Raw genomic sequence first — 25,209 nt, forward strand, 5'->3', positions numbered from 1 at the left:
CCCAAACAATTGAGTCTGGTGGTGACAGACACAATGTAAATTTAGCACTTTGAGTAGCACTGGGATTTGAAAAGAAGCAAGCTTTACTTAAAGGAGGCATCTTCATGACCTGACAATGTCCTACAATAATATAAAGTTAAAGTACGTTTTGAAGTGCATGTATACTTTCAATGTGGATAAAGCCAAGCAGCAAACATTATGCCTAGCCAAGTGCATAATGCTAATGCCCAAATAATCAATTTTAGTGATGTTGTTTGAGGAATAAACATAGGCCATGAAAGCAGTGGCTGCTCACAGACCACTCTGCCTTGAGGGATGACCACAGCAGCCTTTGTGCTTGTTTGGAATCAGAATCACCCATGATAAGTATGCTTAGGGATACTGGTGGTTTGGGAAGGGTTGGGGAGTGAGTGTGATCCAGAGTGATCTGGCAAATACTCTTCAGCCATGGTAGTAGCTTCTTGCAGTCTTAAGCACTGCCATTGCTCTTTTCATTATCAGTGGCATATTACAGATGGCTCAGCGTTTATGAGGCTAGAAAAGGTGCAGTGTGAAGCAAGCTGTGATCTTAACTCCAGCTTTGCTATAAGCAGCTTAAATTAATCGGAATTTTGCAACAACATTACACTTTATATCTTTAATTCTATGTCTGTTTAATGCTTAAAATGGCACAATGTAATTTTCTGTGACACTAAAAGAATCCATGCAAACTCCATTTTGAACATTTTGTGCTGAAGCTGGAAAAGTGAAGTGTTTGTTTGGCAGGTTCAGAATAAGACCGTACTTTTCAGGAGCATGGGCTGTACAGGCCAATGGCTTATGTCCAGGGTCAATCCATGGCTGAGTTGGCTGGACAGTGCAGGGGATCAAAAAGATGGTGTACTCTCCCGAATAATCTTTTCTACGGATAAGAAAAACATTGGAAAGAAAATTAGCAACTTTAAAAATTTGTCACTGAATTGTATATTAAATTGTTATGAATGTAACCTGATGCTTATATATGCTTTCCACCCCATAGACTGTTTAACCAAAGTTACTCTATATATATACACCATACAGTGAATTTAACATTTACTTGATGTCAGCATTTTAACAAATATAAATATTTTCCTCCATCCTAAAGGCTTATTAAAGTGAATGTCAGGCACAATCATAGTTTGCTGGGAGGTATACTCACTCAGTTTCAAATTCTGACAGGCTAAAAAACCACATAAAAATAGTCAGTTATGACAAAGAACAAAGTCAATTAAAAGTACTAGAACTTTTAGCAGTTATCTACAAGTTGTTCAAACTGCTTGCCTTCTTGATCCCACTCTGTTAGTCCATTGATAACATGCATGTCCAATTTAATATCACAAACATTTTGTACATTAAAACAATATAGACTCGATGTTGAGATATTTGGGATCATCACCAGGCCAGATCGCATTACTTGGAAGATCCAAATCTTTCTGTTTCAGCTCCACAAAGGGGTCCTTCTCACTAACATATTAGATGAAAAACTGCACGCTTCCCAATATTTATTTTTCTCTACATTATTCAGTCTCTATTATCCACTACACTAATGTTCAAAATAGCAGTCACTGTAAATGTAGATTACTGGAATCAATCAATATGACATGGCTTTATTATCTCAATGACTGCTGCTAATAGTGGCAGAAAAAAAGTATGTGAATTCCTTAGCCCATTTTAACAATGGCACTAACCAATTTAAAATTAATTAATTAGTGAACAAAGGAAGATAAACAATAAACTTTGGCCAACTAAATCAGGCTGCAGCTGTTCCCAAACAGAATCGTTCTCAATGTTTTTAATAATCACAATCCATCCCTCTATCTATTCTCTGCAATAAAAAACGACATTATATACTGTAGGTAATGAACATTGAAACATTCTCTGATTGCACCTCACATTGTCTGCTTTAGAGTTCTGTTTTATGCTTTCTGCCTAATAATGGAAAACCACTGTGTAAATAGGAATAACACTCCCTATACATTGCTACATTGTAAGGATTTCCTTTATATGGCTCATCCATAATTCAAAAACCTATTTCTTATCTTTTGATGAATCAAAATTCTCCGCGTAGTTTTATGATACACTAAAAGCGTTCCATTCCAATATCAGTTCCAAATGCATATGAAATATTAAACAGTATGACACATAACATATGCACATAGCATCTGCATAGCGTTAAAGTTTCCAGATGATGAAACGTTAACTCTATTCCTCCTCCGACAAGGCAGCTTGACTTGCTGAGTCAGCAATTTCTGTTTGCATATCAGATTTTCAGCATCTTCATTTTTTTTTCAAAATAGTAATCAGTGCTGCTGATCATCTTTGAGTGAATAACCTGAAAATATTAAAATGTGTGTCCTTTCCACCAAAGTTAAATATAATGTTTTGGCACGGTGGCACAACAGTAGAGTTGCTGCCTTACAGCACCAGGAACTTGGGTTCAATCCTGACTATGAGTACTTGGCTGTACGGAGTTTGTATGTTTTTCCCGTGAACTGCGTGTGTTGTCTCCGGGATCTCCTGTTTCCTCCCACACTCCAAAGACGTACAGGTTTGTAGGTTAATTGGCTTGGTATAATTGTAAATTGCCCCCAGTGTGTGTAAGTGTTAATGTGTGGGGATCGCTGGTCAGTGCGGACTCGGGGCCGAAGGGCCTGTTTCCGTCCTGTATCTCTAAGCCCAAACTAAACTATAAATATAGATTCTTCCAAAACATGGTAACACATAATTAAAAACAAGACATACTGTCAACATTTTAAAATTAAATCGTAGTATTCCATAAAATGTACTCAGTTAGCATATGAGATGCTTCTGTACTCTACCTGTTGTAGGAACTGGTTGCTCGCCACAGCTGATAAGGAGAATCAAAGGTCTGAGTGCTCCAGAGCAACTGCAGGTCAAATTCAATACCTCCTAAATGATCAGGAGCCACAATCTGAGACTTCTGCCCCGGCAGTGTGTGGTGGTCCATCACAAAGTGACCTGGAGAGGAAGATAACTTGCAGGTGAGCTTTCTTCTCCCTCAGCTCAAAATTAAGTTATTTACTGTGAGTAACAACCTCATCAATACATGTACACTTCTAGTGTGACTTGTGAATGAACATCCCATCCGGTAACCAGTGTAGTTTTAAGCAGACTTTAAATTTTGACCAGCTTTATTCCTTTATTCCATTTACTCCACTTATAGCAGGCTTTCCCCTTATTTGAAGAGCAACAAAAAAAAATAATTTCTCCTTTCACTGGCCTACTCGCGCTTTCCACTTTGGATGTGGGAGGAGCTGATTTTTAAAAATAAGAGATTCCATTGTTTGGAATTCAGCCGCAAGGCAGGGTTGGCAGCCCAGATGAAAAGCTTTGATTCAGAACACTGTCAGGATTTCATGCCATTGCCTGCTGTATCCAAATCAGGAAGCACTCACAGCGCAATGTTCAGAGTAATTACACATGCCTTGAAAGTGAAATCACACACAAGAGAAATATTTACTGGGGTTTATCAATGCTTCTTTTACTCCGCCATGCACTGCACAGAAAGGCGATTCTTTTCAATGGAAGGATTACTGCCCGAGCTGCATTTTAGCAAGGCCTCTATCTGCTGGTCAGAAACCTGCTGTGACTCTGTCTCAATTTTCTTGGTCTCGACCAACGGAGAGATTGTGGCAGACACCCTGTGCCAAGGCTGCTCTTTTCTCAGAATCCCGCTCCGTGGGGAAGGGCAATGCAGCTTCTTTTGAGACGTTTGGTCAGCATTGTTATTTAATGGAGGAGAACGATGGATGGGCAGAGCTCCTGAGAAACTTCTGCTTAATGTGATGGCTGGCAAATGGAGACACTTTGGAGTCAATACATCCAATTGTGTTAAAGAGACTAAATAGGCAGGAACAATGAGGAACAATGAGGCAGCCTACGTCCCACAGGAAAACTCGCGCTATCACCTCTTCGCCCTCGCATTGGTCAAGAGAGTTGGAGTGGCAAATCCACAATTGGAGTTGGAGTGGCAGTAGAGTTACTGTCTCACAGCGCTAGAGACCCGGGTTTGAACCTGACTACAGGTGATGTCTGTACGGGCTTTGTATGTTTTCCCTGTGACCGCACAGGTTTTCTCCGGGTACTTCACTCTCCTCCGACACTCCAAGAACATACAGGTTGTGCGTTAATTAGCTTCGGTAAAAACTGTAAATTGTCCCTGGTGTGTAGGTTTGTGCTAGTGAATGGGGTGATCGTTGGTCGCCGAAGGGCCTGTTTCCACGCTGTATCTCTAAACTAAGTGATAGAAGGGAAATACTATGGATCCTAAGCCATTCTTAGTTGCCACTTGTTTAGGCGAGGAAGGGAAAGCAACGAACCCCACTTCCTGTCCCTCAAGCCTGATCTGCTGGCAGCTCACTCACGGCTGGTGAGCTGGCAGTTGACTCATGGCTATTCCTTGAAATTCCATTTCAAGCAGGGTGCAAGGCCACCAAATTCAAATCCATTTTCCTACCACTTCAAGCAGGGTGCAAGGACACCGAATTCAAGTGCAGTTTCATACCACTTCAAGCAGGGTGCAAGGCCACCAAATTCAAGTGCAGTTTCATTCCATTTCAAGCAGGGTGCAAGGCCACTAAATTCAAATGCAGTTTCATACCATTTTCATGCTGGTGTGGCCTTCATGGCGTGATTGACAGGAGATTCTCAACATTTTTTAAACACTAATGACACTTTTATTTTTCATTGATGGGAAGAATTCTCTGCACCTGCTCAGCAGAGGGGGACTGCGTTAGATAGCCAAAAATCACAGCCGTAAGTGGTAGCGTTTTATCTAAAATCAATATACAGAGCAAATAGGAAGTAAGTGCATTTGCAGTAGTGCCTTTCAACTTCAAGCCAAACCACCCAAGCCACCATTTGCAGTAAGTAGTGCCTTTCAACTTCAAGCCAAAGCACCCAAGCCGCCATTTGCAGTAAAGCCGCCATTTGCAGTAAGTAGTGCCTTTCAACTTCAAGCCAAAGCACCCAAGCTGCCATTTGCAGTAAGAAGTGCCTTTCAACTTCAAGCCAAAGCACCCAAACCGCCATTGGCAGTAAGTAGTGCCTTTCAACTTCAAGCCAAAGCACCCAAGCTGCCATTTGCAGTAAGAAGTGCCTTTCAACTTCAAGCCAAAGCACCCAAACCGCCATTGGCAGTAAGTAGTGCCTTTCAACTTCAAGCCAAAGCACCCAAGCTGCCATTCGCAGTAAGTACTGCCTTTCAACTTCATGCCAAAGCACCCAAACAACCATTTGCAGGCAGTGCCTTTTTACTTTAAACAAACCATATTTTCATTTTCAAACCACATCAAGGGAACTCACAGTTGAGTAGACATTTGTTTCAGTGTTATTCAGAGCTCAGAGAGACGTGACCTTTTGGCTTCATCCATCTTGCAGAGACTGAGTGAGGCACATAACTTCCTGCTTTTATAGTCCCGCCCCCTCCCTCCAGCAGGGGCAGCAGAGAAAATTGTGATTTTATTATTGTGACATTAATATCTCTCTGATTTGTCATCGATGGAAAAAATCCTCTGGTCCCGGAAGGGGGAGGGGGGCTCTGAGCAAGGTGGCCAAAAATGACGGCCGTAGGTGGCTGCGTTCTCTCGGAAATCACGCCACAGTGAGCCAAAAGCGGTCAAGATCAGACTTTTAGTAATATAAGATGTAGCTTAGATATGTTAGATCCATTAAGTCGCATGCATTTTTTTAAGCGCACATTTTGTTACTTTCCATTCTACCATAGAGATATAAAGTCTATAATAGACTTTATTTATATTTCTATGATTCTACAGACCTTGGCTGGGAACCTGGGGCTCACCAAAATTGTTCCCAATTGGGCCCCGCACCTCCTAAGGCCGGCCCTGGTAGGGAAGTAAAATGTAGGGAAACTAAGATAATCCATTGGGATATGGACAGGCTTTGTTAGTGGACAAAAAGACAGCAGATAGGAGCTTAATGTGGGGGAACTATTAATTTATTTAATTTATAGAAAGTACAATAAAAGAGAATATATTTGAAAGTGTGGGAAATGTAAATGTTGATATCCAGTGACAATCTAGAGATGTGGAGATCTACTTTGAAAGTAGGGCTAAGATCAAGATTAATCCAAGGTGGGTTTTCTAAAGGATACCACACCTGAACTTCTCATCAAAGGAGTAAAGTATTTACTGTCAAATTGTTAGCATTCATACCTGAACATAGATAATATTACACACGTTCAGGAATAGCTACTTCCCCACAGCCATCAGGCTATTAAACCTGGCTCGGACAAAACTCTGAACATTAATAACCCATTATTTATTATTTGCACTTTATCAGTTTATTTATTCATGTGTTTTGTAGTCAATGCCTGTTATGTTCTGTGTGCTGAAGCAAAGCAAGAATTTCATTGTCCTATCAGGGACACATGACAATAAACTTGAACATGAACTTGAATGTTCCATGATTGGAAAGATAGCACACATGGTACAAAGTAACTCAACAATTGAGCAAAACCCATCCCAAGTGACAGACGCAGAAATAAACAACTACAAATAAATTCCAAGATTTGATTTCAAGGCAAAGATTTAATCTTCATGTTTAAGAAACACACCATGAATCTGTTTGCCTTATTGCTCATGGTGATTCCATATTCTTGCCTCTCCGTGAACAGGGTTCATGGGTTGGAATTTCTCTGCTGTATTTTCCACGTATGTGGATGGGGATCTCATGGAAACCTACCTAATAATGAAAATCCTGGCTACAGTGGATGTGGAGGGGATGTTACAGTAATGGGAGAGTCTAAGAGGGCACGGCCTCAGAATAAAAGGACGCACATTTAGAACGGAGATGAGGAGAAATTTCTTTATCCAGAGCGTGGTGAATCTGTGGAATTAATTGCCACAAATAGTGGTGAAAGCCTAGACACTGGGTATTTTTAAAGCCGAGATCGATAGGTTCCTGATTAGCAAGGGTGTCAAAGGTTACAGGGTGAAGGCATGAGAATGGGGTTGAGAAGAAAAAATAGATCACACATGATTGAATGGTGGAGCAGACTTGATGGACCGAATGGCTAAAATCACCTCATAAGTCTTATGACCTCATGGAATTCCATGTTATAAAGACTGAGCTATTAGAATTCAGGATGGAAGCTAGATTTACCAAGGGTATTGCTGGAAATTGTGACTGGAAGTGTTTGAAATGATCCAGACCACTTCTCTTTATAAATATGTCAATTGGTGTTACAACTGTGAGGAGATGTTCAAGTGCATTACACTATTGTTTAGTTCCGTGAAATAGATCATGTTTTTTTTCCTCTCTATGAAATATGATAACGACCACTTCTGGGTAATTTTCACAGCGCCGGGGAAATTCAACCTGGTTCCTCTGTTGCAAGTTGCACTTTCAACCTCAACATGATATTCATGTCAGAGACACAGTTAATGATTCCACTCCTCATCCAACATATATCTTGGAGTATTAGAAACATAGAAACATAGAAAATAGGTGCAGGAGTAGGCCATTCAGCCCTTCGAGCCTGCACCGCCATTCAATATGATCATGGCTGATCATCCAACTCAGTATCCTGCACCTGCCTTCTCTCCATACCCCCTGATCCCTTTAGCCACAAGGGCCACATCTAACTCCCTCTTAAATATAGCCAATGAATTGGCCTCAACGACCTTCTGTGGCAGATAATTCCAGAGATTCATCACTCTCTGTGTGAAAAATGTTTTTCTCATCTCGGTCCTAAAAGATTTCCCCCTTATCCTTAAACAGTGACCCCTTGTTCTGGACTTCCCCAACATCGGGAACAATCTTCCTGCATCTAGCCTGTCCAACCCCTTGCTGGGCATTTAATAGTACATTGTCCAGGCGGCACTTGTCCACACCAGCCAACATGTCCCACTTACACCAGTCCTGTGTTTGGTCCATATCCCTCCAAATCTGTCCTATCCATGTACCTGTCTAACTGTTTCTTAAATATTGGGATAGTCCCATCCTCAACTAAAGCCTCTGGCAGCTTGTTCCATACATCCACCACCCTGTGTGTGAAAAAGTTACCCCTCAGATTCCTATTAAATCTTTTCCCATTCACCTTAAACCTACGTCCTCTGGTCCTCAATTCATCTACTCTGGGCAAGAGACTCTGTGCATCTACTCAATCTATTTCTCTAATGATTTTATACACCTCTATAAGATCACCCCTCAATCTCCCGTGCTCCAAGAAATAGAGTCCCAGCCTGCTCAACCTCTCCCTATAGTTCAGACCCTCTAGTCCTGGCAACATCCTTGTAAATCTTCTCTGTACCCTTTCCAGCTTGACAACATATTTCCTATAGCATTGTGTCCAGAACTGAACACAATATTCTAAATGCGGTCTCACCACATCGGCTTTGGTTTAACTCCTGCAACAGTGGTCCACATGTCAGCAAGGAAACTAAAATTTTTACCTGCAAACTTGACTTCTCCCCCATAAACTCACAAATTGTAGTCAGCAGCCTCCAGCTCTCTGAATTATGAACTCCTGTTACCCTGCATTTCTCAGCCTCCATCTCGCTCTCTCCCTGTCCACCACTCCTGAGCGTAACACCAAAACAACCTGGTGGTGACTTCTTACTTCCAATCCAAAATAATGCCACTACCACTCATATCATTGGGCATAACATTGGAGCCATGTCTGCAAAAAATGCACAGCTGATGGTCAACATTCAAAACAGTTATTAGCTCACTGCATCTGCCAGTCACACTAAAAGATGTTTTACATCCTCGATGGTAACCCTGAGACAAACTGCCAATATGAATGTTATTATTGTAGTGATTTATGGAATACACACTTTCCTTGCAGAATATAAATTATAGCAAACAGAATGTAAATCTTTCACCAAACCAGAGCTTTTCTGCTTTCTCTATGTCCTTTAAAGTACTCACCTCTAAATTTAGCATGGGTCTTGAATTCAATGACTAAACGGCCATCTTCTCTGATGTAAATGCGTATTATCTGAAGCTGTGCTGACAACACACTGTCGGTCTGAATTCCTGCATTGAGATAAGTAATGAGAAGCTTTAGGTGAATGAAGACAACTGAAACTAATCTAAACTTTTAGTGGGTCATCTAATGTACCTGTTCTCCACAGAACAGTGTCATAAAAGAATGAGAACTCCATCTCAGTGTGATGTTCCAGTGAAGCCCAGCCTCTTGGTGCCGTCACGTAAATGTACGACACATACAATGGTACTGACACAGTCAGGAATGACTGGGCAGAGTCTCGAACCTGCAAAATACAGGAACATAAGGATATGTGCCACAGAAGAAAATCTTTTGGACATGAAGCCTTGCAACTTAAAAACGTTGTGCACAAAACATTTTAGCCATGAACCCCATGCAATCCATTAACATTCCTGAGAACAATTTATCAAGTCTCTGCCTTCTTGTCTGCCTACAAATGCATAAATTCATACCACTGGGCACAACACAATAAGAATGTTTAGTTTTGTTTAGAGATACTGCATGGAAACTGGTCCTTCGGCCCACTGAATCCGCGTCCACCAGCAATCATCCGTACACTAATTCTATCCTACACATTAGGGACAGTTTACAGAAGCCAATTGACCTGCAAACCTGCATGTCTTTGGAATGGGTGAGGATACTAAAGCATCTGGAGAAAACCCATGTAGTCACAGGGAGAATGTACAAACTCTATACAGGCAGCACCCTTAGTCAGGATCTAACTCGGGTCTCTGATGCTGTAAGGCAGCAACTCCACCGCTGTGCCACTGTGCTGGCCTAATGTGTAAATCAACAGAATGTCTACTTTAATTCACAGTGGCCTAAATTGAGAAGATAGCCCAAATGTAATGAACCAAGTTCATTTGTATCATTGCATGGGATGGCTCCACTTTGTAGAACACTTTAATTGTTATGTCTATCTCCTTTGTACCATGCTCACTCTGGGATAGGAACTTGCATTTTTAAACAACAGTATAAGATGCATGATATCAATCTAACTAACTGATGATTTCAATGAAAACATTCAAAGGTTCAGTTAAAATAAGGGCAAGATATTTCCCAATGTCCAGGCCATTTGTCCACCTTCAACCATCACCACCAAAATCAGAGATGTTATTCATCTGTTTTATTGTTTTCTGAGGTGTGTTTCTGTGTACAGGTTACCTACCAACTTTGCCTACAGGTCAGTAATTCAAAGATGTTCAGCTGAATACGAAGTTTTTCGAGATGTCCTGATCAAGCCTTCAGGTGTTATAACATATCTCTTATTGACAGCTTTTAAAATTAAAGAAGCTGTCGGTTATAAACATCTCCAGCTGCTAAACATCTGCACAGAACTATGAGTATTATTAAAAAAAACAATATTAATAATTTCCCTCTAACTATAACATTGGGTGACATTTATTTGAAATTCCATTTAGTTGTTATTGGAAAGCAAGCTACTTAAAATATGAACAGACTGCTGGAGGAATTCAGCGGGTTAGTGGCTGGATAGAAGAAGGACCTCGAACCGACACATTGCTTGTCCGTTCCCTCCACGGAGGCTGCCTGGCCTGCTGTTCCTCCAAAAGTTTGTTATTTTACTCAAGATTCCAGCTTCTGTAGCCTCGTGTCTTTCCTGCATAACATTTGGACTGCTGTTCCGAGTAGATGTTGACCTATGTATACCTAAGATTAAGAATCTCACCGACTCTTAGATTTTCCTTTCATTAATCACCTGGAAGTCAGCTGTCACTGAGCCGCCACAGACATCAATCAGTTCTGTCATATCATAGTAAGCGTCAAACGTCCAGATGCAGCTCTTCAGGTTGAGGTGTTTATACAGTTGGAGGGTTTTAGGTTCTCTTACGTTTGGGTCAAACTGGAATGGCCGATCAAACCCGGGGCCCAGACTGATGCTGTCATAGATGACATCATCCAAAAATCCGGAGTCTGCAAAACACACACCTTTGTATTATTGATCTCATTACTGGATCAGCTGGCTATAGAAGTATTCCATCTGTTTAATATCAAAGGAGCAGTGTTTATTTTAGATGCATAAACAACAGAAAGTACAAAATCAGACAGGTCATCATTACGTAATCCATCAGAATTGTAAGCTGCTGTCAGCTTTGTACAGAATGCCTGAGGCGACTAAACTTACTAATTATGGACAGAATGCAGAGGCTGGAAAATCATGATACCATTAGCACAGATATGGTTAGAATGTTTAACACTTTGCTAAAATATCCATTTCCTCCCTTTTAGCAAGAATTTGTACATTTTATATGATTTATTTTATGTACAGTGACAGGCAGATTCGGGCAAATAAGGTCAAATAAGTGACTAATCAGAAGTATTGATCTTACTGCTGAGAATTGTTTATTTTATGGCTTCAGGGATTATAAAAGTGTAATAGTTCTGATCACTTCTCTCCCATAAAGATGGTCCTTTTGTAAGTGGAGCTGTGTCTTAAAATTTGGGCAGCAAAGCTCAATAAAATTGTCAAGAGCAAAATAACCAGCTATCAACAAATTAAAATTGTTCAATGCATGGAACTTTGCATATTTTTCTACGGGAAAAAAGCCAGAGATTCATCAGTTCACTACACAATGGAAGCAGAAAAGTACTAAATGATCACTTAAGCATTCCTTTGCCTCAGGTTTAATTATTAGGTCAGTGTTAGTGGAATGTCAGAAACATACGCACAAAACTATTCCAATAAATTTTGTCCGTTATCTTTAGATGGACATAGTGGAAAAATGTACAACAATAACTGGGGGAGATATGAAGTACAATGTTGCATGTAGTGGTCAGATCATTACTTGAATTAATTTTAGACATGAAATTCCTGTTATGAAAATAATTATATTGAAAGAAATGGCATGAGTTTGCTTATTTTACATTCATGTTGAATTTTTCTTGTCTAAATTATTACAGAATTGCAGAAAAGATTATCATCTCTTTGAATTGTTGGGCGGATATGTAAATGGTTGCTCACACTTCAGTCGTCTGTGGAAACAAAACACATTACAATTTTAACATGAGAAAGCTTTTACTTATGTGCTTTGCGATTTCTGTCCTTTTTTCATATTAACACAAAGAAGGCAGGAATTGCACAGGTGGCAGGCTGTGTTTATTTGAATTTGCTCATGGTTCTACCTGTAATGCTCCTGAGGTCCTTGAGTGTAACCAGGTTGGAGCAGATGTGCTGGTGCCTGTATATGGATTCGGACAAGAGGAAGTGGAGGTTGTGCAATGGCATAGTGGACACCAAAGGCAGCATACCGTCCTGGTGAGGGATCTGCACAGAGATGTGGATTCTGAACAAAATAAATGAAAAAGGTGTACGTTTGTATCTGAATAACAAAAGTAAAAATGCATAAAATTCATTTCATCTTTGCAATGAAGCTGGTAAGTCATGTAATGTACAATTTTACATTGCACAAAACATCTGTCTCTGGTATAGTTCTTTCACCCACCCCCACCATAATTCTACTGTCTACAATATTGTCTGTATTGTAGTCCTCCATTCTTCCTGCAGGCTATTTTTTTAAAAACTGGTCTATTTCCCAGACCTTTTAATTTTCTGCCGTTATTTAAATACATTAAACATGGACTAATGAACTATCGGAAATAGGACAGTCATTATAAAATATTGATATGACCTACATATATGTCAATCATATAATTACAGCACGATCATAGATGTACCAAGGAAAGGGGCACATTCCTCCAATAGACAAAGTTTTTCAAAAACTGTGATCTCTGTGTTCCTAAATCACCAACAGTAGACGTCGCAAGATAATGGATAGAAACCACCACCGCTGAAGCCACAAAATCCTTCAAATTCACCCGAAGGATAAGCAAACCAACACCAGTGTCCTCTCCCAGGCCAATATCCCCAGCATTGTACATGACTACATGATCAGCTGCACAGGCCAGGCAAACATTCTTTGCATGACCGATACCAGGCTTCTAACACAGATCCTCCAATCTGAGCTCTGTCATCAGAAGAGATTACCAGGCAGAAAGGAAAAGATTCAAAGATGTGCTGAAAGTCTCCTTGGGAAAATGCAGCACTCCTACTGAATCCCTGGACCCTCAAGCCCTTTATCACTGAAGGTGGAGAAAGAGCATCTGGGATGGTATTGAGAATCTTATGTCCACTTATAGGGAGAACACAGAGGTACATGTCATGCCAGTAGGAGCATGATACCTCACAAACCACACACCCACGTGCCTGTTCCTTCTGTAGAAGATCTGGGTTCCCACATTCTCCTCAGAGTTTACCGCAGAGCAGATAGAAACAGAGGGTACAAGACCTTATCTGAAAATGATTGCAGCAGATCCCCATTTGCTTCTCACTGCTGCATCTGAGAGGTCACCAGATGCTGTAGCTGTGGAGAGATAAGGGCAAAGATAGACATACAATGCTGGAGTAACTCAGCGGGACAAGCAGCGTCTCGGATCGAGACCTTTCTTCAAACTGAGTTACTCCAACATTTTCTTGTGTCTATTTATAGTTCTGCTGAGCAGGAGTAGAGTCTCTGCAGGAGTAGAGGCTCTGCAGGAGTAGAGGCTCTGCAGGAGTAGAGGCTCTGCAGGAGTAGAGTCTCTGCAGGAGTAGAGTCTCTGCAGGAGTAGAGTCTCTGCAGGAGTAGAGGCTCTGCAGGAGTAGAGTCTCTGCTGGAGTAGAGACTCTGCAGGAGTAGAGGCTCTGCAGGAGTAGAGTCTCTGCAGGAGTAGAGGCTCTGCTCTGCAGGAGTAGTGTCTCTGCAGGAGTAGAGTCTCTGCGGGAGTAGCCACCTTCTACCTTCTTGAAAAAATGGCGTATCATCATCATTGAAAAGGGAAGAGCGTTCCCGTCGCGACCCTGTTTCCACCACCACGCACAAGAAGCGACAAGACAGACACAGATGCCGTGAAGTGTGTTCAGCTCTGGCTGAATAACTTCTAATCTTGTGTGTGGACTCAATAAGAAGAAGATCATTGAAAATATCTGCTCCAACTATTAAAGTGCGTGTTTCATTATATTACTCACTTTAATTAAAACTAAAGCTGAGAGACATTCACAGTGATTAAAAGGCCTGGCTCTAATTACACAATGGTTTCAATGCTGGAGTTTCATTGTCCTTAGAGAGCTGGAGGGCAGTCAGGCACCCACGCGCTATCTCTCTGCAAGTTGAGCAATGTATAGATCCTTCCCAGACTCAGATATTTAAAATTTACTAATTATAATAGACAAACTATACTTGAACTAAGCAAGTTGCCTGCAAATTAGATATTGACCTGGAGTGGGATTTTGTTCCTTGCTCCTCTTTGCCTGGCTGAATGTTTCAGTATACATTCTCCTTTTCCCTTTTAATACAGATGAAGCGCTCAGATCTGGTAGTCTGTGGACCAATTATTCCCCTGGTGTGGCGTTCTGAATCTGTAGTATAGATCTATTTTAATTAACTAATTCTAACTAAGATTAACCAAGATCTGTACTAATCTGTAGATAATTAACTCTCAGTGCAACTTGTGTGATCTGAGTCGACACCATTTCCAACACAGGAAGCTTGGGTTACAGACTGTTCTTGGAATCTTCACATGACCCAGAGAATGTTTATACTTAAAAAACAGTTCTTCTGTTCAGTGGAAGGTGATCAAGAGGCAATTTTGGTGGTCTGACATTCACTGTGGCTGCCAACAGTCAGGTCCCAAGATGTCGGACTAGAGAAGTTCAACAGGGAGTTCCTGCAACAGGTTGAGTTGAGTCTGAAGAACGGTCCCAACCCTAGAAGTTGCATATCCATTCCTTTCAGAGATGCTGCCTGACCCACTGAGTTACTCCAGCATTTTGTGTTTCACTGTAGATCCTGCAATCTGTGCCCTTGCTCTTCTGGCATCGTCTCCTTTGACATTAATACACTACACTTTTACAACACAACCTGTCCTTTCATGCAAAGTCTCCACATCCTTTCTATAATGGGGTGATCAGAACTACACACAATATTCTGAATGCTCCAAGGACCTATAAAGCTGTAACATGACTTCCTCTCTGATGCCCCGACCAAGGAAGGCAAGCATTTCATACTTCTTTACCACTCCATCTACTTGTGTTGCCACTTTCAGGGAGCTGTGTACCTGGATCCGCGATCCATCTGCCTATCAATGCTGTTAACAGTCTTACCATGTGATCATAGCCTTGGTAAATCTGACTGTTAATACATAGCACATCAGAGAGGTCCAGGTAGAGTGGGTGATTCTGAATATTCCCAGGTAAGAGGCTCTTCACTGAAGGACACATATCTGCCTCTGCACTGCCACCAACCCACTGAGTGTGCAATCATTGCCATTACAACCCCTCCAGTCACTGAGTGCTGCCATCAGAGGCATCAACTGAGGCATCAACTGAAGGAGTATCCCAGTAGCCAAATGCTGAATAGATAATTTCTTGTTCATGCATTGCACTATGGACTTTGGAAAGTGCCTGAGCTGCCTGCATCAGATGTGATACAACCTCAGGGTTAGCTTTAAGTAGCAAGTGAAGCAACAAACTAGTCTGAAGAAGGGTCTCAACCCGAAACGGCACCCATTCCTTCTCTTCAGAGATGCTGCCTGTCCCACTGAGTTACTCCAGCTTTTTGTGTCTAGCATGAAATGCTAATGGCTCTACTGAGACCATTCGCAACAGTCATATTAGTTTAGTTAAGAGATACAGCATAGAAATGGGCCCTTCAGCCCACCGAGTCCGCGCTGACCAATGAACACCCATACACTAGTTCCATCTGCACAATAGGGACAATTTACAGATGCCAGGTTACTTACAAACCTGCACTTCTTTGGAATGTGGGTGGAAACCGGGTCACCCGGAGAAAAGTCACGTAGTCACAAGAAGAAAGTACAAATTCCACACAGAGACATCAATAGTCAGCATCGAACTCGGGTACTTGGTGCTGATAGGTAAAAGCTCTATCGTTGCACCACTGTGCCTCTGTCTATATCAACGTGGGTGGAAAATTGATTCATAATGACATTAGAAGTGAGCTTAGTATTAGCAAGGTTACAATTGCCACAAAAATGCCCAATTTCACCTGGAAATGATCATTAGCACAGTTCTTGACTAACATTTTGTTCACATTTCTGCAACCTACCATAATGATATACTTATTTGTGTATAACTGGAGCCTGTCATCATAATGATAGTTTCCTGCTGTCTTTGCAATACCTGTTGGGATGTTCCTTGTGCTTGACATCCAAGTACTTCAAGGTGGCTATGAAGGATTGGGCCTGGAATCCCCTTGCTGTCCCCGCCACTACCGGCGTGTGGCATATCGAACTATCCGTTCCTATGGTAATAATATTGCTCCTCAGCGGTGTTCCAACATGGCCAGCCTTGTCCACTGCTTTGGCAACACAACGGACATGGAAACGACGGCTGAAGTAGATACTATCAAGCACCTACAGCAAGAAGACGAAAGGAAGAGTATGTTGAGTTCTCAAAAGCAAAATACAGAAATTATGAAACAAAAACAAAAAAATTGGAAATACTCAGCAATTCGTATCAGACAGTGAATATGGTTATCAAGAATTACAGGATATTGATCAACTAGGCAAATAGGCTGAGGAATTTCTAATGCAGTTTAATTCAGGTAAGTGTGAAATGTGAACTCCATTTCTCTCTCCTCAGATGTTGCTTGATCTACAAGAGTATAGAGTAATTCAGCACGGAAACAGGCCCTCTAGCCCAACGCATGTCAACCACGATGCCCCATCTAAGCTTGTTCCATTTACCATTTTAGGGAAGTCAAACCAGGGCAGGACCTTTACAATGAAGGGAGCCCAGGGGAATATTGTAGAGCAGAGGGATCTAGGAGCACAGGTACATAGATCCCTGAAAGTGGCATCGCAATGAGGTAGGGTGGTAAAGAAGAGTTTTGGCAAGTTGGCCTTCATCAGTCAGGGCATTATTGGTAGAAGTTGGAATATTACGTTGGTCACTTTGTCATTAAGATACCGTTAAGCTGGAAAGAGTGCAGAGAAGATTTAAGGGGATGTTGCCAGGACTCGATGCAACGGTACTATAGGGGAGAGGTTAGATAGGCTAGGATTCTATTCCTTGGAGCACAGGAGACTGAGGGATGATCTTATAGAGGTATATAAAATCATGAGGAGAATAGACAGGTGAATGCACAATCTTTTTCCTGTGGTAGGGAATCAAGAACTATAGGGCACAGGTTTAATGTGAGAAGGGAAAGATTTAACATGAACCTGCATGACAACTTTTTCATACAGAGGGTGGTGGGTATATGGAATGATTTGCCAGAGGAAATAGTTGAGGCAGGTACAAAAACAATATTTAAAAGACATTTGGACATGATAAATGGAACAAGCTTAGATGGGGCATCGTGGTTGACATGCGTTGGGCTAGAGGGCCTGTTTCTGTGCTGAATTACTCTATACTCTTGTAGATCAAGCAACATCTGAGGAGAGGGAAATGGAGTTCACATTTCAGGTTGATGACCTTGCTCCAGTACAGACTTCTGATGATAGAACACACCCTGAAATGTTGCCTCTTTCTCTCCATACTTGATGTTGAGCATTTCCAGTATTTCTGGTTTTAATTTCAGTATTCTGGAAGCTGTTACCAAGACTAAATAAATCTTGACACAAAGGGCAAATTTCTAGTATGTAAGCTTCAAGACAGGTATTTATTTTAGAGGCTTAATGCTGCTTTACAGAGGGAAGAATGGAAATATACAAGAAGTTTTGGAACAACCAAACTAATTTTATTTAAGTGTAATACAATGAGTGCACAGTTCCTACTGTAAACATCTCTGGAAGGAAACTTGGCCAGATGGAAGTGGAATTTTCTTTTTAACTAATCTACACAGTACTGAGGTGGTTAATGAAAGGAAAGCTTTGTGCTCCAATTGTAGTTTGCAGACTCAAGAATGATACTCAAATAAATTAAATGTTTGTTACAATTAATATTGAATATACAATTAATTGCAATATTAATTTCAAACCTTAATAACCACGGTAAGAAATGAACCTCTCACCTCTCCCCACCAATTCTTTCAACATCTTTTAACAGACAAAACAGCAAATGTACAGTTAAAAATCTTTATGACTTTGTTTCATTTCCAAAGAGAGTTGAATAGAATCAGGTACCACATCCAAGAAACCAAAACTCTGGAGTTTTCCCACCTCCCTTCCCCAGCCCCATAGAGATACAAGTTTGTTTGCCAATCAAATCTTGTTCTACATCAATCAGCCATGATTGGGTGCATTCGACAGATGTTGTATGGATGGGGCCAAAATGCCTGGGGCCAGACTGGTCAAAGAGTATTTGATCATCTATCCCTGTGCACTACTTACAGACTTCAGTTTTCTTTCATATTCATACATCCGTTCAAACATCTTTAAGCTTTAATTAACATTGCATTAATTATCTTTGATGACAAGCTCTCCTATCTATTTACTCGACTGAGTAAAGTATTCTTCTAAAGTCGGATTTTGTTTGAAGCATACTAATTTTACAGTAATTTCATTTAAATCTGTTGGAGTTTAAGTTTCCAATATCCTTTGTTTTTTTTAATATGTATTTTCTCTTAAAAATTAGTAGCCTCTCTGTGTCCACTTCATCCCAATCCAGAAAACTAGTCTCTCCCACAATCTCTTTTAATTTCATATATTGCTCTGAATTGCATTAATCATTACACAGGAGTTGATGTCAGTAAGGAAATGGAGCTTTTAGATCCAGTGGCACAAAGTGGTGTGCACGACAGGCAAGTCTACTTCGGATAAAATAGCGTGGCTTTGTCATAAATTCAGTAACATATAGATCCTACATGGAGCAAAAATGTAAATAATGTTTCTGGATATTATCTAAAGGGGCTGTCCCACTTGGGCAAACTAATTGGCGAGTTTAGAAGTGTTAGAAAAAATGAAATGTTGAAGACCTCCTTCAACTTTGTAGAAGACCTCCTTCGACCTCCTTCGACTATGTTGAAGACCAGCTTCGAAGAGCTGCGACTAACTTCTGGAAAATTGGACACTGAATAGCGGAGAGTGAAGACGACCTCCTTCGATTTCCTTCGATCTCCCTTCGGCTATGATGAAGACTATCTATGACTACCTTCGACTACCCTCGATTACCTACGACCAACATGCCGACCTACTACGACTAAACCTACGGGTAAAAAAAGTATAGATTTTTTCCATGGCGACCTTTTTTTACTCGCGGGCATTTTTTTAACATATTGAAAAAAACGCCGTGACCTAGCTGAGGCCTCGAGTACGCGGAGACCACTCTCAAGCATGAAGGAGAATTACGAAGACCTCCTACGACCTTGTGTCGACCATGCTACGAGTATGAATCGAGGGCAAACTCGCCAGAACTCGCGGATTAGGTCGCCCAAGTGGTACAGGCCTTTAAAGTGGATTTTGGGTGTTAATCATTTTCAAAAAACTTGAGAGAGAATACAATCCACAATATTAATGTGCTAAATAGCAATGGTAGGCTAGAGCTCACTAGACCATCATCCTTTGTTATGTAGGTTCCGGAACAAATAATAGTGGTGATGCTAAACTCTCCTTTCTCAAATGCCTGTTTGGGATCTGAGTGAAATCAATTGAACTGTTGCAACTCAGTTGTTTTTTTGGGTGAGATTCCACAACATATTACTGGTCAAATGATAAGAAACTTCATTCAACACTAAACTCTACAAAGGGTCAAAGGCTACATTGGTTGCTGTTCACATTTTTATGCTGCAAATTGTTCCAATAGAATGGTCTAGTTTTATATTATTTTAATTATTTATTGTCACGTATACTGAGGTATAGTGAAAAGCTTTTGTTGTGTGTTAACCATTCAACGTAAAGACAATTCACGATTACAATCGAGCCATTTACAGCCTACAGATACATGATAAAGGGAATAACATGAATAACATTTAGTGCAAGATAAAGCCAGTAAAGTCTGATCAAAGTTACTCCAAATGGGAAATTATGGCTAGTTTGCATTATCAAATCATACAAGGTGGGAAACAAACCCTATATAAACTACACTGCAGTATCCTAACTTTATTCATATATGCAATGTGGTTGTCACAAAAAAGCAGCATTTATTGCCCCTCTTTAATTACTGATCATTAATTGCTGCAAAAAAATTGCAGCAGGATCTGGATCGATTGGCCACGGGGGCTGAGGAATGTTCAGATAAATTTGAGGTGTTGCATTTTGGGAAGTCTAACATGGGCAGGGCCTACCCAGTGAATGGTAGGTCTCTGGGTAGTGTTGAAGAGCAGAGGGATCTGGGAGTGCAGGTGCATGGTTCCTTGAAGGTGGAGTGGCAGGTAGATAGGTCAAAAAGGAGTTTGGCACATTGACCTTCATCAGCCAGAGTATTGAGTATAGAAGTTGGGAAGTCATGTTGCACTTGTATAAAATGTTGGTGTGGCCGAATTAAGACTATTGTGTTCAGTTCTGGGCACCGCTATAGGAAAAATGTTGTCAAGCTGGAAGGGCTACAGAGAAGATTTATGAGGATGTTTCCAGGGCTATAGGGTCTGAGTTTGAATAGGCTAGGCTTTGGAGTGCAGGAGGATGAGGGGTGATCTTATAAGATCATGAGAGGAATAGATCAGGTAGATGCTCTGAGTCTCTTGCCCAGTGCAGGTGAATCGAGGACCAGAGGATATAGGTTCAAGGTGAAGGGGAAAATATTTAATGGGAATCTGAGGGGTAATATTTTCACATAAAGGGTGGTGGTTGCATGGAACAAGCTGCCAGAGGAGGTAGTTGAGGCAGGGACTTCCCCAACATTTAAGAAACAGTTAGACAGGTACATGGATAGGACAGGTTTGGCGGGTATGGATCAAATGTGTGCAGGTGGGACTAGTGTAACTGAGGCATGTGAGCCAGTTGGGTCAAAGGGCCTGTTTCCATATTGTATCACTCTATGACCCTATGAAGGCGAGGGAATTCCAGGATTGCCTCCCAGTTTGTGTTAAGCTCGGGCAATACATTTCTACAGCAGGATGGTGTCAGATATAAATGACAAATAGGTGGAGGTACTACTTCCATTTTAATCTGTTACATGGATAGATACATAGACAATAGGTGCCGGAGTAGGCCATTCGGCCCTTCGAGCCAACACTGCCATTCAATGTGATCATAGCTGATCATCCACAATCAGTACCCTGTTCCTGCCTTTTTCCCATACCCCTTGATTCCGCTAGACCTAAGAGCTCTATCTAACCCTCTGTTGCGGAGGTTGTGGGTTTGCGAGGTGTGTTGAAGGTTGGTGGATTGTGACATTGCATCTTGTAGATGGTCTTTGTGTACTTGTCCTATATAATCCTTACTGGATTCAGTAGCAGAATGAATCTTTTTGTAAATTGAAAAATGCCATTTTATTTGGGAGGGATGTGCAGTTGTTTCTTTCTATCTGATAAACAAATAATTTCTGCAACTTGTTAATGTAAATCAGTATCTACCTGCTGAGGCTGCATACTTTGTAATGTAAATACTTTGTTAATGCAAATCAGTATTGACATGCTGAGGCAGCATACTTTGGTATGCAGTATCATCTCAAACAAAGTATTATTTTTCTTATAGTTCACAGTTACATTCAGACTTTCTATTTTTCTGCAAACTATACACTGTATTCACATGAGATCTTCTGTTTTTATGACCCTACTTATACAGTTCTCCACCACATAAAGCCAAAGTCATTACAGTGTGGAAACAGACCCTTTGGCTCAACTTGTCCACAAGACCAACATATCCCATTTACATTAGTCCTAACTGCCTGCGTTTGGCCCATCTATCTATTATTATATAAAAGTCTGTGGCTGCCGCCTGCCGTCCGTCCGTCCGTCTGCCGGCTGCCTTTCTGCCTTTTGATTTGTTTCCATCATGTGATGTCACAATGCCCAATGTTCACATATGCCCAATCGGAATGAATTCATTTACATATGCCTTTGCAGGAGCCCCAGCCCATGGTGAACATTCAATCATGTGATGTCACAATGCCCAATGCTCAAAGACATTGTTGCCATAGAGGGAGCACAGAGAAGGTTCACCAGACTGATTCGTGGGATGTCAGGACTTTCACATGAAAAAAGACTGGATAGACTCGGCTTGTACACGCTAGAATTTAGGAGATTGAGGGGGGATCTTATAGAAACTTACAAAATTCTTAAGGGGTTGGACAGGCTAGATGCAGAAAGATTGTTCCAGATGTTGGGGAAGTCCAGAACAAGGGGGTCACAGTTTAAAGATAAGGGGGAAATCCTTTAGGACAGAGATGAGAAAAACATTTTTCACACAGAGAGTGGTGAATCTCTGGAATTCTCTGCCACAGAAGGTAGTTGAGGCCAGTTCATTGGCTATATTTAAGAGGGAGTTAGATGTGGCCCTTGTGGCTAAAGGGATCAGGGGGTATGGAGAGAAGGCAGGTACAGGATACTGAGTTGGATGATCAGCCACGATCATATTGAATGGTGGTGCAGGCTCGAAAGGCCGAATGGCCTACTCCTGCACTTAATTTCTATGTTTCTGTTTCCCTCTCCTCACCCCTCTCCCTCTCCCACCCATCCCTCTCTCCCCTTTCCCCCTTCACTCTCTACCCCACCCTTCCCTCTCTCCACCCGCCCCCTTCCTCCTGTCCCTCTTCCATCACTCCCCCCCCCTACCCCTCTCCTCCTCCTTCCCCACTCTTCCACCTCTCCCCTTCCCCTCCACTCTCCCCCCCCACTCTTTCCCCTCTCCCCCCACCCCCCTCTCCCCCTCATTCCCTCCTCCCCTACCTCCCCCTCATCTCTCTCCCCATCCCCCCTCTCTCACCCCCTACCCCGCTCTCCTTTCCTTCCCAAATCTGTCCCATCTCCTCCTCCTCCTCTCCCCTCCCTCCCCTCTTCTCACCCCCCCTCCCCCCACCTGTGTGTTTGGGGGGTGGTTAATGTGAGTTTGATGCCGCAGCCCCCCTTCCCCCTCCCCCCCCCTCCCGCAAACGCCGTTGGGGAAACAGACCCAACGGGTCTGCACTTGGTCTGTTTATATATTAAAACTGTGTGGCTGCCGCCTGCCGTCTGGCGTCCGGCTGCCTTTCTGCCTTTTGATTTGTTGACGGCTGCTCCTTCCTATCAGCTTCCAACACACTTCAAAACAAAGTTTCAAGACAGGAACACTCTGAACTTTTCACGTCAATGGGGTGTCACACCAAGTGCTTTAACAGGAGGGGGAAGGCCAATTGGTATTGCAATTGGGACTGCTGCAGCAGGCGGGGAGGTGCAATTGGGATTTTTTTTAAATCCACTATGAGTGCTGGAATCTTACATTTGGGAACGGGTTCAGTTCCGTTGGAGGAGACGGGTGCATGGTGGAATATTGGCTTGGGGGATCACACCATTGGGGGAGCAGACCCAACGGGTCTGCACTTGGTCTAGTATCCTTCTAAATCTGTCAATATTCATGTACCTGTCCAAATGTTTCTTAAATGTTGTGATAGTACTTGCCTCAACTACCTCCTCCAGCAACTCGTCCCACACACTCACCATCCTTTGTGTAAAAACGTTACCCCCTCAGGTTCCTATTAAATCTCTCCTTCCTCGCCTTAAACCCTTACTTGATTCCCCTACTGGGTAAAAGACTGTGCATTTAATCGATCTATTCCTCTCATGATTTTGTACACCTCTATAAGGTCATCCCTCATCCTCCTGCGCTCCATGGAATAAACTCCTAGCCTGCTCTACCTCTCCCTATAGCTCAGGCCCTCGAGTCCTGGCAGCACCCCTGTAAATCTTCTCTGCACTCTTTCCAGCCTAACACCTTCTTTCCTATAACAAGTTGACCAAAACTGAACACAATATTTTAAATATTCTGTGTGAAATGACAGAGGATTCACTGGAATCCCCAAAATTTATTATTGCCACTGGGCAGCATTCTGCGGTGTGTGTTAAGGGCCTGACCCACTTATGCGACTTTTCAGTGGACTGTCTGCTCGACTTTTCAGTGGACTTCAAGCTCGGGGGAACTCGCCTGATAAACCGCAAGCTGGATCGACCGTCAGAGCGGAACACACACACACACATCGCAAAGGCGGGGGCAGGGAAAGCGGGGGAGCGCTGTCTGAAATTCACACAGTGCAAAGTCAAGGTGATACTCATGATGAACAAGAAGGTTAAAGACAGCTAGCACAGTGTACGGTAAGTCCTTTAAAAGAGCGGGGAGGATGAGAAGGAGGGAGAAGGGGTGGGAGAAGGAGTGGAAACACTTTTAAGAAGCCAGACAACATTTAATAAGCCAGAGATACACAGCTGTGAAGGGACATTTAACATTACTGGTCGGCTTTCCTTGGTTCTGAAAACTCGTGCTTACGTTTTTTTCCCTCCAATGAGCCAATGAAAATGCCCAGTCAGCAAAGGAGATTAACTAAAACTACCTATGGCTACCGTGACTAGCTACAACGACATGGCGACCCCACTACAACTGCACCTACGAGTATCGATTTTCTCCATGGTAACCAATTTCTGGTCGCAAAAAATGTTTCAACATGTTGAAAAATTTGCTACGACCATACTGGTCACGACTAGTTCCCAGAATGCAGGAACTCCTCTCGACCATGAAGGAGACCACCTGCGACCATGTGGCGATCATATGGTCATATGAATCTTGTGGTGAGCGCAGAGAATTCCTAAACTTGCTTAAGAGGTCTCCTAAGTGGGACAGGTCCTTAAGGAAGTGAAATACTGAAAGAATGTGAACCAGGGGACATCAGATTCAGATTCAGATTCAATTTTAATTGTCATTGTCAGTGTACAGTACAGAGACAACGAAATGCATTTAGCATCTCCCTGGAGAGCGACATGGCAAACGATTTGAAAAATAAATAATAATAAGTGTCTCGGGGGGGGGGGGGGGGGGGGGGGGGGGGGGGTGGTGATTGGCAGTCACCGAGGTACGCTGTTGACATGCCGTATACTTAGAATATGGAGCAAACGATCCTATCACCTTCGTTACCTGGGTTCCAGAAAATTGATGTTGATGAAATATCCCTTTCAATTCAATGTGGCCGGTTTGTAATTTTCTGTGTGAAGTCACCCGCTGATAAAGCTGAATTCTCTGGAAGTTACACAGCCCTAGAATCTTATTCACAGGGAAGTAATTGGAACGTAAAACAGGCCGTTCACCATTTATTATTGAAAAATAAATGGGGGTTAAAA

General features: G+C 42.0%; 1 protein-coding gene across 1 annotated transcript in view; it reads right to left on the reverse strand.

Moving 5' to 3' along the window:
• Positions 1–25,209, reverse strand: part of fras1 (Fraser extracellular matrix complex subunit 1) — a 515,676-nt gene that overhangs the window by 11,982 nt on the left and 478,485 nt on the right. Inside the window, 7 exon segments of the mRNA XM_055640301.1 lie at positions 785–901; positions 2,838–2,997; positions 8,932–9,039; positions 9,125–9,275; positions 10,728–10,942; positions 12,152–12,312; positions 16,206–16,438. Of these exon segments, the coding sequence (XP_055496276.1) occupies positions 785–901; positions 2,838–2,997; positions 8,932–9,039; positions 9,125–9,275; positions 10,728–10,942; positions 12,152–12,312; positions 16,206–16,438 (1,145 nt within the window).

Source organism: Leucoraja erinacea, chromosome 1 (genome assembly GCF_028641065.1).
Source record: "Leucoraja erinacea ecotype New England chromosome 1, Leri_hhj_1, whole genome shotgun sequence".
Lineage (NCBI taxonomy): Eukaryota > Metazoa > Chordata > Chondrichthyes > Rajiformes > Rajidae > Leucoraja > Leucoraja erinaceus.